Genomic DNA, 13,322 nt, shown 5'->3' with positions numbered 1-13,322 from the left:
GCCTCTCTTTCTCTGCAGCCTCTGTGAAAGAGCAGAGACGGCTCAGATCAGAAAGCCTGGCTGTTGGTTCCTCCTTTCCATGTGCTATGTTGTCACTTCCACATTGTGGACCTTCATTTCTTCCTCTGGCTCAGAGGTATGGTCTGCTCACAGGGCTTGAGGGGACTAGAATAAGATAATACATGAGAAGACCCCAAAAATATAGTTGTCATAAGCTCTATGCAAGCGCAACTTACTAATAGCATGACATAAAAAGACACATTTGACATTAAATAAGTACCACAAGGCTGTGGCAGAGGCACCGAAGTCCGCGTGTCCCCCTGTGTGTCCCAGCCCCATTGCAGCTAGGTGGGGCCATGTGACTAGTTCTAGTTGACGTGAACTCCATCACTTCCTGGCCAAAGCATTTAAGAGCCAGTACTTTACCAGTTCCTTCCTTCACTTGTCCTGATGACTGTGAATGACACACTGGGATATTGGTGTGTCCATCAAGCTGCGTCCCGGAGTCACGCATCAGACTCCCTGCTGACGGTCATTAGACCGGTAGCATGAGTGAGAAAGTAGCCTTAGATGCGTTAAGCTACTGAGATTTCAGGATTAAATTGTTACTCTAGCAGGACGTGATTTCACTCCACAAACTCAAGGGTGAAAGACATGTAACATTGATTTCTTTTCTCAAACTAAATCAAACGGGACTTAGCCCCTTTTCTGTTAGGTTGGTTAGAAATGCAATGTAGGTCATCACTGGAGGGAGCCCCTTTCTCCAAACCCCCTAGTGTTAGGGGAATATCCTTAGGGTCTTAGGTAACAAAACATCTGAGGGGGACCCTCTAGTCCCTGCCCCATCACCTGGTCTCTGCAAGTGGGTGGCACTGTTGTTTCTGTGCCAAACTTGAGCTCAGGATTATTTGCTGAGGTAGGTGTCTGGTGCCCAAAATGCACGTTCCTAGGCACACCGCACAGCCATTTCCCAGCACCTGGGCTCCCCTCCAGGAAACAGGCCAGACATACGACTCCAAAACAACTTTCCTTTCCTAATTTTGGAGCACCTGTGTGCTTCCCCAAACGTCTATGCCCCCCGCCCCCATCTAGCATACTCCTTTACTGAGTTTAGGTTTTCCAGAAATAAAACAATAAAGCTAGAGAGGGAACGGGGTAACCTGTCTAAATATCTGCTTGGTCCTGGATCAGAAACACCCTCTGAGACAAGGAAACGCAAACGCCCAGCTCCCTTCTTAGAACAGGATGCATACAATTCCACAAGAATTTTAAAAACACATTAATATCTCACTAAATTACCCTGCCACCTGGGTGACTGCTCATGCTGTGGAGGAAAATGAGCCCAGCTCTGCAATCATTCAGTTTGTAAATCAGATGGGAAAATGATACCATGCAAATTAGCCCTAACTCACAGGCCATGGACTTGAAAGAATTTAACCTGTGGGTGAGCCACCAGGAAATTTGCCTACAAACCTGAAAATAGGTGCCCCCAGCCCAACCCCCTATTGCAACGCCCTACACTCTGATCCCTCTCTCCGTCAAAGGCCCATGACTGTGTGATAGGCAGTAAGGCAAAGTTCAAAATCTTTTTAAAATAAATGTGTTCTGGTAAACCCTGGATTATTAGAGGACCCAGGGTGTGGTTTTTCTTTTTTTAAAGCGCCTGCGTTTTCTTAGCCCACTCTGAATACTGCCTTTAGATCACATTTTTGTTTGCTGCACTTAGGAAAATGGTAGAGGAAAGAGAGGACATATATCCATCCAATGCCAGTGTCATTTGCAGTGTGTGTGTGTGTGTGTGTGCGCGCGTATGCGTGTAAATATAACAGATATTTGTTTATTTCAGGCCTGCACAGTTGGAGGATGAAAAGAACCAAAATTATGACATTTAAATGGATCAATATTGCATCTTTTGCAAGTAACACGTGTGTTTGTATTTTATCAATATGCTTGTTAGATTGGTCTGACAACTAAATGAGTATGACTCACATGTGATTTTTTAAACAATTAAATAACATTTACACTTTTTGCTGTGCTGGAGATACAGAAGGAGTGTAGGAGGCCCTGAGGAAGGCTTTTCTGTTATCTCTGGAAAATACCAGACTGCGGAGTCCAGAACCCACCTTAGCCATTTTCAGGTCAGCATTCGAGGAGTAAGTGCTTAATTTGCTGGGATTCTAAGGCTCCCACCCAGGGTTTCTCAATCTCAACACTAGTAACAGTTGGGACCAGGTAATCTGTTGTGATAGGCACTCCGGTGTGACAGCAGAATGTTTACCAGCATCTCTTAGCACGCGTGCGCGCGCACACACACACACACACACAAACGACTATGACATGAAAATGTCTCTAAATATTGTGACCCCTGAGGGGTGATGTTGTCCCATTGAGAACCTCTGGTCAACAGCAGGGAGGTGATCGTCCCATGGAGAAACAGTAGTCTGCAGCGCTGGGACCCCTGCTGGATGAATGATCACATCACAGTTAGGCTGAGGGGCTCCTTGGTCCAGGGTTACTATTTCGGGTTTCCCAACATATATTGTGTGTGACACAGAATCCCGTGAATGTCGACAGGTGCCATGTAAAGGAAGAGTTTATGAAATGCTCCCTGAGCAGGAGGCCTGACTGTAGGACTTCTCAGAGCCTTGACTGCCATTATATAACTGCAACTCTCCCAGAGGGGCGACAGTGTGCTGCATCTCTTTCCAAAGGTATTTGTGTGTGTTTGGTAGTCATTCTGGTGCTTAGCTCTGTGCCCAGGACGAGAATCGGAAGCCTGGCCCAGCTAGAGGGTATCTGCTACTTCCCTGCCTTGACTCTGGGGACCCCTTAGACCAGGGCTTATTCTGGCCTTCTTCTCCAGGGTGTCCAAACTACTCACATTGTCAGCGATTGATCTGGAAGTTGTTTTGGAGATAGATAAGGAGATTTCTCACTGAGGCCGTAGTCCCAGCTCCAGGAATGTCCCTTCTAGCTTTCCATAGGCATCTATCTCATGCTGTGAGAGTCTCCAAAATCAACAAAGTCTGCAAAATGGGCAAGTCTAGCCACTTTGATAAGAACATTAAAAAAAAATCACATTTTGGGTCATAAGGACCTAGATTTCCTCATTTCATCTCAGATTTCTCTGTCAAGTAAGCAAGTCACTTTATCCCCAAGTCCCCAACTACACGTAGCTAATGTCTTCTATGATACCTTCCACCAAATGTCTGAAAAATGGCTACGGTGATGCTCTCCCTGCCTGGATTGAGCCTCCTGGTTGCATTTATGGGCCTAGAGAGCCTTCTCCCTGGGCTGGGAGTAGCAGGGTGGAGCCTGGGAAGTCAGCGGGGAGCCTCAGCTGAGAGCTTCAGGGTGAGAGGAGCCAGAGGGTGGTAAATGGACCGTGATGGGAAAGGCATACAGAGTGGTGATGAAGAGCTTGACCTCAAAAGCCAATTAGCCAGATTCAAATCAGCTCTGTGGCTGCCACTCACCAGCCAGGTGACCTTGAGTTAGCTCAAGACAGTGTCCTACTTGTGTCAGTCTCCTCATCTCTAAAAGAGGGCTGACAGGTGCGATTACCTTCAGGGCCCACACAGATAATCCACAATCATCACCCCATCTCCAGATCCCTAACTTAATCACTTCTGCAAGTCCCTTTGGTCATATAAGGAAACCTTCATAGGTTCTAAAATTAGGAAATGCATATCATAGGCGATTACTCAGCCGGCCACAGGGGCCATGCTATAGAATGCAAATTAGAGTTCTTGCTTTTACCCTTATAAGCAGAACTCAGGTAACTGGGAAATTAAAGAGTAGTTGCAAACAACTGTTCACAGTCCTCCTTCCCTACCCACATGAGACATACAGACCACTATAAATATGGAATCCCAGATCATAGTGATAATAACTCACACAAACAACTATTCAATTCACTCAGTCCTCAGCAAAATCCTATCAGGTACATTTATTATCCTTACTTTTCAGATGGAGTGAGGCACAGAGAGGTCAGATAACTTGCCCTAGGTCACACAGCCATGAGTGGCAGCACCAGGATTCAGAATGCGTGGTCTGTGTCTCCCACCCTCCCCTCTCTCTGCATCTGCCAACTCATCACTAAGAGTGACTCTGATCTGTAGATACAGTCGCATTGCTACCTGTCACCTACCCCCAAAAACTGAGTGTTGGTCCATGAGCTAGCTGAAGTAGATATTCCTTTAGGACTGAAAGACAGCCTCCAGAGAGTGAATGCACTTCTATCTTGGGAAGTGAAATGAGGAAACATGAAGCAATTGGGGAGCTCCCTTAGGGGTCTGCCGGATGGCTGCAGCTCTTGCTCACTAATATGGCCTCACAGCTGCCATGGACTTCCCCTTCAACTCGAGGGCACAGAGATAAATGGATGAGGAGGCAGATCACCAGAAAGGGACCACATGGGGATCATGCTCTTTGAGCCCACGGGATGGAGCGGTGGGGAGACATCTGCCTGTTTATAATGAGCCTCGGGATTTTGATGGTGAGTCAATCACCCTGCTGAAGATGTATTTGGGGAAGAGGTGGCCATTCCACAAAATTCTGTCGTGAGCCCATGCAAACAGCAGGAACTCAGTGCTTGGTCTCAGAAATAAAGTCCATTCGAATGGTGAACAGAAAAACCATTTCCAAAAGCCCATGTCCTCCTTGGTCTCAATCACGAGCTCTCAGTGCTGTTGCTCGGATGTTCTCAGGTACTGGCCAGGAGAATTGAGAAGGTCCATTAGATAGGGCCCTGACTTCCCTAAAATAATGTGCCCGAAAGTGACATGCTAAATATTCAGTAGGTCTTTCTGGGTTGTGAATTGCACCGTTGCCTGTCAGAGGCAGGTTTGCCATAACGCTTCAGCCCCGTGGGTACAGAGAGCTGTAGGGTGGGCAGGGAAGTGAGCTGGTCGGGCAGCACCTTGCAATCAAGAGATATTTCTTGAAGTATGAAATCTCAGAAGAAAGAGATCTAAGTCTTCGAGGCACTTGTAATTTTTTGATATCTTTTCTCATTCTAAATTTTTAAAACATCACTCTCATGTCTACTTTTGTATTGATAATTTTGCATTGGCTCGCCAAACTGTGTAAGCACCAGACCTTGCTAAACCTGGGTCCTTCTTGGTCACAGGAGAAATAGGACAGTCCAAAGGAGGATTTTTCCAAGCTCATAACCACCGTAATAAAAACAACTCTGAGAAATGTTCTTTCTAAGACTCATGTCAAGAAAAAGAATATCAAAACAGACATATGGATCAAACAGATGCACAGATTCGATTCAAAAGCCAAGCCCCACAGAACTTCAGTACAAGGCTTTTTCAATTTTCTTTATGACAAAGTGCTTTGGGAAATTCTTAAAATGAGTAAGACCAACCTTATGCGTTCCATCCCAACAGAGAGAGAATTCTAGTGCAATTCCCTTGTGCAAGAAGAGATTTAGTGCCCCCAAGACTTGACACGAGTGTTTCAGAGTCCGGTGGAGCTTTTGGCAAGCAGCAGGAAGCTTCCACGGGCATCTCAGAATAGGTTATTTATAGAGCACTTAGTTACTGTGAGCACTTAGTTACTGTGTGCACAGAACTTCGCCAAACGCTAAGGAAGATGCCAAAGAAATCCAAGGCAGGTCCTTGCCCTCAAGAAACTTAGGGTACGCTTGAGAAGACAGCATGTGGCTCTGAAATCTTTCACTGTCACTCCGTCTCTCTTTCAATGCTATGGCACCGTGGTCACTAACGTGAGTTCCCAACAGAGAGAATTTTGACTGAGTGGGTCACAGACCCACTCCCACCTCCCTCCTGCTCTTCAGAATTCTGAGTACAGATGGCAAGGACTCCATGAACCTCCATAGGTCGTCCGTCCCTCCTAAGCCAGGTGATGGAGCAGGGAGCGCCCCATCATACCTCTCCACCTGGTACATACCACCTAGAATTGCTCAGGCATGAGCAGCTCCAAGAAACGCAATTAGCAAATAATTAATGGACTATCACCAAATTCCTCCCCAGGGGACCCTAGTATGAGCTTTTAAAGCAGATAGTGTCATTTCTCGTAATAGCTTCATAACCAGTGAATTTCACACACTATAAATTCTATGGCGCGCAGTTTAAACAGCTAGGCTTGAGGGGGGTTGGCCTCATTGCTTTTGGAAGGGAACTCGTGTCCAGATACCAACGGGAGACTAGGTATTTCACTGGAAAGGACACAAGTTATTTCTCAACATCAGTTCAGTCCATTCTGACTCAGGAGAACTGGGAAATTTAAAAAGCAACACAGTTCAAAAGAGGGAAGGATGGCAGGTAGGATTTCTGGAGATTTGAATATTACAGCAAACATATGATATGCAAAAAGCATGCACATCAGCTTCTCTTGAGTAAACCTGTGATTCCCATTAGCTGTCTTTCCAGAAGAATACAGAGGTTAGTTCTTATAGAGTTGTGCATCTCCAACGGGTGACAGAGAAGTACATTCATTCAGGAAATATTTAGTGACCACCTGTCACATGCCGAATGCTAAGGAACCATTGTCAAACAGAAACAGGAAAGGACTTTTCCCTTGTAGTGCTTGGGGTGGACTAACAAATGTGAAATTCAGGGTAACATGTATAAAGGAGGATACATGGTGCAATGGAACACAGAAATAGAGACATGGGACCTGTCACTTCCAAGGAGGTGAGGCTTGAGCTAGTGGACAGCTGAGAAGGACTTAGGTAGGCAATGAGGAGATGAAGGAGTGCCCCAGACAAAGTGTCCTGTTCCCAGCCCCTGCAGCAGGATGGATCCATCACGTCCGTGGCTGGAGTGCAGGGACGTGGGTGTAGACTGATGCTGTCCAAAAGAACTTTCTGCAATGACCACGCGGCCAGTGATGAAAGAGCAAAACCACGAGAGTTTCTGAAAAGTCCAAAGACCAGAAAAACATCTTCGCCACTGCTCATGCATTTCTATGTCTGAGGACACTGGAAGTTTTTATTTTCTTCTGGAGGATAGCATTTAAAACCATCTGTCAAAAGAAATGTGCTTGGTCCAGCACTTTCTAAAAGATTTTGCATTCAGTTATTTGGAAGTACGTTTGGCCCAATGCAAATAAAAACGTAAAGAGCTCTCCCTTACACCTATGCCCAGCCTTGGTTCTCAGTGACCTTCAAACTCAGAGAGAGATGTCCAGTCCTTGCCAACCCTTTTGCTATTTACCTCCCTGACTCGCGTGTGTCATTGCCTCATTCCTGTGAAATTCCCTAATGTAGAAATTTTCCTTTGTAGACAACTTGGAGTGAAATACTCAAAGACCAGATTTGTCTTGAATTATCAAGCATCAAATCCTTGAAATATTCTGTAGCCCCTCAGTACCAAAAAAATATACTCAAGCCATAGCATATGTTGGTGCTACTTGAGAGCTTGCAACTTCTTTCAGTAATAAATGTGAGTACCTTCTTTTCAAGGGGCTGGGTTAAGTTTCATCAGGGGTGCAAAGATGAACAAGACATCACCGCTGTTCTTGATTTGGGAGAAGGAATGAGAAATGTGACTAAATCTCCTATTCCTCAGCATATGGCAAGAGCCATAGGAGAAGTGGGAGTTGTATGAAAGTTGGCGGGAGTGGGAGAGAAAGATCACATCCGGGTGTGGGATTGGAAATGCTTCAAAGAGGAAGGAAGTTGCATGGGAGTTTGGCCCTGGAGGCTGGGAAGGGTTTCAGGAGATGAAAATGTGGAAGAAGGCATTCCACGGGAAGAAGCAACGTGAGGCGTGATGAAAGTCTGGGAGCACTGAACACTGAGCTTAGGTAGGAGGGCAATGGGTGGGGGTGGGGAGGTTAAAAGATGAGAAGAGGCCATACCGGGGAATGCTAGAGTTAGGAGTTTGGAAGATTTTGCCGAAGGGAGGCACTTGGAAACTGTGCTTTACAGTTAAATTGGCGTTGCCCAGGGCCCGGAGTGAAGAGAGAAAAACCACTGAATCGTGAATATTAGTTACGAGGATATTCCAGTCTCCAGGTATGAGGTGTCCCAGGTAGCAAAAAGAAAAGGAGAATTTTAGAGGTTGTGGAGGTGAAATTGTAGGATTTAGAAATGATTTGGAGGAGAAAGCAGTCCAAGATGTCTGCCCTTGGGAACGAATGGTTTGCTCCTCAGTTTTGAGGAGAGCAAATGGAGGCCTCGATTTCCCCTTGCAATAGTTTCTTGGCTTCTCCACTTTCGCAGCCAGTGGAGAATATCCTTGTGTGTATATTTGTGTGGTCCAGTGACACAATTGTTCCAAAAGGGCCTGACCCCAACCCACAAGAAACCTGTAAATAAAACAGAGGCATTCATCCTTGAAACCAAGTAGGGAGAGGGAGTCAATCGTATTCTTTCTGTTTCCTCCAGACAAGACAGTGTAGGCACCGAGGAGGTTTTTCAGACCTGAAACCATGTGGTCAGTGACGTGGAGCACAGGGGCCTGCCCAAGCCTCTGAGAACCTTCCAGATCCTTCCTGAGCCATCTGAGTCACAACTCTCCTCCCTCTTTGCTAGGTTTGCTCACAGCACCTGGCTAATTAACACTGCACCCCAGTGGCTCTGCCCTCAGGATCCCAGAAGGGACAGGGGCCCGGGCTGTCAGACTCCACATGCTCTCAGCTCCCCACATCCCAGGAAGAGGATCCACACCCCACTGAGCCCAGTGGGAGCAGCTGAGGTGCCCAGCTCCAGGCTTCCTACCCCTCTCCATGCCAGCAGACGCCCCTTCTAGGTCCCGAGGCCAGACAAGCCTGAACACTCAAAGGATGGAAAACAGCGTTTCTGTCTAAGAGAATTTGGATACTGCTGAGTGTGCACATGGAAAGACCACAGACAAGCTACAGCGGGATTCTGAGGTCCCGTGGATGATCCTGGACCTTGCAGACATGTCAAGCCACGCCAGTGGTTGTGTCTAATGCAACAGTAAGACATGGATGTCATTCCCTTACTTGTGGGAGGTTCCAAGGGGTTTTGCTCTGGCTTGCAAAGCTGGTTGTTTCTAGTTACCCGCTACAACTGTGTTTTTGGAAACATCATCCACCTAGTTTCTAGTCTTTATAATTACTAATAGTAATAATTAGAGATAGCAAGCATTCTTGGATGCCTCTTCTGTGGTTGGATATTACTACACTTAATTCTTATGACACAATGATGTAGGTGCCAGCGTCCCCATTGTCTGCAATAGGTAAAGTGAGGCTTAGAAGCATTAAGCTACTTTTTAAAGGCCATGCCCTGTCCTCAGTCTTCTCATCTGCAAACTGGGGATAAGAATATGTATCTCGTGGGATAGCTGTAGGCTCACAAGACCCCGTGTGCATGGCAATGGTGCCTAATGGTCCTTGTAGGTAAAGACTGCTATCAAAATGGACTAAAGACGTAGAAGCATCCTAAGAAAAACATTTATGGTCATCTAGAAAACAGAAAAAACTAATGATTCTAATTTCAACTGGAAATGAGGCAAAGGTTTAATTAGGTACTGAGTGATGATGAAGATTATTGGAAAAGGTACCTATCATGTTGATTCACATATAAGATGGGATGAGGGAAGTGGTTTGTTTGTTTATGAAAAAAAAGTCCCTAATAATTGAGGACATGGGGAACAAATTTCAAAGCCCTTATTGGAACCCAGGGGCAGGTGAAATGGCCGGGCTCCACCCCACTGTGTTGTGTGTGGGCTGTGTAGCGTGGGAGCTGACACCATCTCCCCAAACCAGGGCATGTGTGTGACACATCAGGAGTGAGAGGCAGGATGGGGTGGGAGGCGACCATGATACCCTCCTGTCCTCCTCCCCACCCGCTCCCCAGGTAGTGACACTGGCTCTGGCAAGGGCAGAATAGCAAACCAGAGCCACCTGTCCCCACCTAAGAGTTAGTGTGAACTCTTAAGAGCAATTTGTCCTCATCCAGAAGTGACACTCAATTTGCCACCTTTTTTTTTTTTTTAATTTAGATGCTGTATTCCAGACTGTCGTAGTAGCTGGAATCCATCAGTTAGCAGCTCCACTTAAAAAAACTCCGCCTCCTAACAACCCCTCTTCCCCAAACCCAAGTCGGTCAGACTAACAGTTTCTCTTTCTCCTAACTTATTTTCTGTGCTGTTTTAGTTCAGGGTGACGAACTTAGCTCAGGACTTTGCAATCTTTCCAGCCAGACTCCCAAGAGAGTTCAGCAGTCCCATCGCTTTAGTGTCTGAGTAGCCTTGGGAACTCGAGCCTGGCCCCACTATTTTTTCCAATAAAAAGAAATGTTAAAAAAAAGTTTCTTTAAAAAGCTGGTGGGTCTTTAACACCCTGGGTCTGAAGCAGTTTAACACATGTCGCTTTCAATCATCATATCAGTAGTTCAAATATTCCCCCATCCCAAGTGGGAAGGCTCGCAGAGGACTTTTGCTCTCTTGGGAGAAGAGTCCCAGCCATCTTTCTCTCTCTCTTGCTCTTGGAGACCAATCTAAAAATAAAAGTGTTCCCTTGTTTTGCCCTGTCTCCTCTGGACACGTGCTTCCCCAGAACTAGGTGGAAGGAAGGTATCTTAACATCACCCTACTCTGGCCCACGTGACATCTGCATTTGCTTTAAAAGCATAGGGCACAGGACACAAACTGGCTGCTGTGTTTGTTGTTGTTTTTTCCAGCTTAATTGAGGTGTAATTGAAAAAAATTATATGTACTTAAAGTATAAAACTTAATATTTTGATATATATGTGAAATCATCACCACAATCAAGCTAACTTATATATCCATTACCAGTTACCAGTTGTGTGTGTGTGTGTGTGTGTGTGTGTGTGTGGTGAGAACACTTACAATCCGCTACCCTTTTAGCAAATTTCAAGAATACAATACAGTATTGTTAACTCTAGTCACATTGCTATGCATAAAAGCTCTGGAAGTATTCGTCCTGAATAATGAAAGCCTGTACCCTTTGACCAACATCTCCCCACGGCTCCTCCCCACAGCTCCTCCCCACAGCTCCTGGCAACCACCATTCTACTCTCTGCTTCTCTGAGCTTGACAATTTTAGGTTCCACAAGCAAGTGAGATCATACTTCTCAGGTTCTTGAACAATTAGGAAAATTACTATCATAAATGGAAAAGATAATGATGGACTCCTGCTTTGTTTCCATGACTTTCCTTTCCAATTTGGGACTTACTTGTACAGGTAGAGAAAGTAGAGATAGGTGCCTCACAGATGACCCCTGGTTTCTTTGTCAACATTTCTTGGCTTTGTTTTCACCCTCCTGGCTAAAGAAGTACTCTGCCACGTCCTTAAAAACAAACAAACAGCAACAACAAAAACCCTAGAAACTCTTTCTTTTAACTGGACAAGAAGAGACGCGCACTGTATACCAAAGTACCTTTTTAGGTAGAAATATCCTCACCTATTTCTGAAATAAGAAAAATCAATTCTGTTTAAGTCATGTTTTGCATCTTAAGTAAGTGTTCGCTACATATGAAAGTAGTAGCGTGTCAGAGTGGAGAAATAAAATCCATATTGTTGGGAACTTAATGATTGTTCCCTCCACCAAATTCACAAGTTAAAGCCCTAACCTCCAATGTGATGGTATATTTGTAGGTGGGGTCTTTGGGAGGTAATAAGAGTTAGACAAGGTCGTGAAGGTGTGTTCCCCATGATGGGATTAGTATCTTTATAAGAAGAGGATGAGACACCAGAGTTTCCTCTCTTTTCATGTAAGGACATAGTAAGAAGGTGGTCATCTGTGAGCCATTAAGAATTGATCTTGGACTTCCAGCCTCCAGAACTGTGAGAAATAAATGTCTGTTGTTTAAGCCCCCAAGCCTGTAGTATTTTACATGGCAGCCAGAGCAGACTAATACACATATCCTGCTGGCAAATACTTATCTTAGCACCCACAGAAGCGGATCCAGGAAAAAGTGAAAGCATGTAGGCCTGTCTGGCTGAGACGAGTCTAACAAAATTGTGTAGATGGGTGGAAATGTGCCCAGAGAGGAAGTTCCAGCTATGTACAGTTTCCTTTCAATCCTACCACCTCCCTCTCCTAACTCCCTGACCTGTTAGAGGAATGTTCTGGGGTGGATCTTACTGGTAATTAGCAGCAGATTGTGGGTGAACAAGTGTTAAGGACTGAATTGTGTTCCCCCCCAAGGGTGATATATTGAAGCCTTAACCCCTAAGTTGACTGCATTTGGAGATAGAGCCTTTAAGGTGGTAATTAAGATTAAATGAGGTGACAGACAGGGTGGGGCCCTAAGCCAATAGGACTGGTGTCCTTACAAGAAGAGGAAGAGGCCCCAGGGACGCACTCACACAGAGAAAAGACCATGTACTGAAACAACTAGAAAGACAGGGGCCATCTACAAGCCAAGGAGAGAAGCCACAGGAGAAACCAAACCTGCCGGCACCTTGATCTTGGACTCCCAGCTTCCAGAACTATGAGAAAATAAATTTCTGTTGTTTAAGCCACTCAGTCCGTGATCTTTTTTTCAGGCAGCCTGAGCGTATTAAGACAGCCGGTCAGGGTCCTTATCCATTAAACTGTGGACACAGTCCCTAGAATATACAGAAGCTTTTAAAACACTCCAAGACTTGAACGAAGACAATGCATTGGCTCAAAAATGAGAATTCCAAAATCAAAAGGAACTAATATAGAATTAAATGTTTACAAAACAATGAGTCAAAGTCGATGCGGTTCTATTACTAGATGCTTTACGCATAACAGAATTCAAAATGATAAAAAATAAACTTTCAAAAATTAGCGCAAAAAAAAAATTGAAGGAAGGGTGGGTTTTAATATGTTTGATGTGAGGTGAAGGTCTCCCAAAGTAGGGGTGCCCTGGAATGGGTACCAAGAAGGCCAGGACCAAAAGCTGCCAGAGAACCGTTCCTGCACATCGGTTTATAAAACTGTGCTTCTTCCTCAAGACAAATGACTTTCACCCAGGACCGCAAACCTCAAAGGACAGCCATGTTATTTTACTTTATTCACACGAGGGTGAGGTGAGTGACAGCTCACTTCCACCTTGGGCCAGAACGCAGAGGCAAGTTGGTATCCAGCGCTTCCCAAACTCTTCCACTAGGGGGAAGTGCAGAATAAAAACAGCCTCTTGGAGGGATATAGTCTGAGGTGACCACGTGAAATTTTCTTTGACAAGTCGGGTTTTGTCTTAAAAAGCGATCATGTATTTTTTGCTTTCTTCCCCATAACGTGCCTGTACTTACTTTACTATAAAGGCAAATTGAAAACCTACCAATAAGAAAATTTGACCCTCAAAGCAGACTGGCCATGTTTGTTTTGTTATTCACTCCATCACAGACCTCAGAGGTGAGGTATCACAGTTTGGATGAAATAGGAA

The 13,322-nt window shown here is 45.2% G+C and overlaps 1 protein-coding gene across 2 annotated transcripts in view; it reads left to right on the top strand.

The window, feature by feature from the left end:
• FAM20A (FAM20A golgi associated secretory pathway pseudokinase) overlaps positions 1–13,322 on the top strand; it is a 44,198-nt gene that overhangs the window by 14,382 nt on the left and 16,494 nt on the right. Inside the window, exon 1 of one of the 2 annotated variants that reach the window (XM_081029385.1) lies at positions 7,796–8,917. The exons of the other annotated variant lie outside the window; for it this stretch is intronic. Coding sequence (XP_080885511.1) covers positions 8,910–8,917 — 8 coding nt within the window. The 5' untranslated portion in view covers positions 7,796–8,909. Of the gene's footprint in view, positions 1–7,795; positions 8,918–13,322 lie in introns of those variants that run through there. 2 annotated transcript variants of the gene reach the window in all.

This window comes from Rhinolophus hipposideros (genome assembly GCF_964194185.1).
Source record: "Rhinolophus hipposideros genome assembly, chromosome: 20".
NCBI lineage: Eukaryota > Metazoa > Chordata > Mammalia > Chiroptera > Rhinolophidae > Rhinolophus > Rhinolophus hipposideros.
The sequence above is the reverse complement of the archived record's forward strand: the minus strand, read 5'-3'. Positions and strand labels throughout refer to the sequence as shown.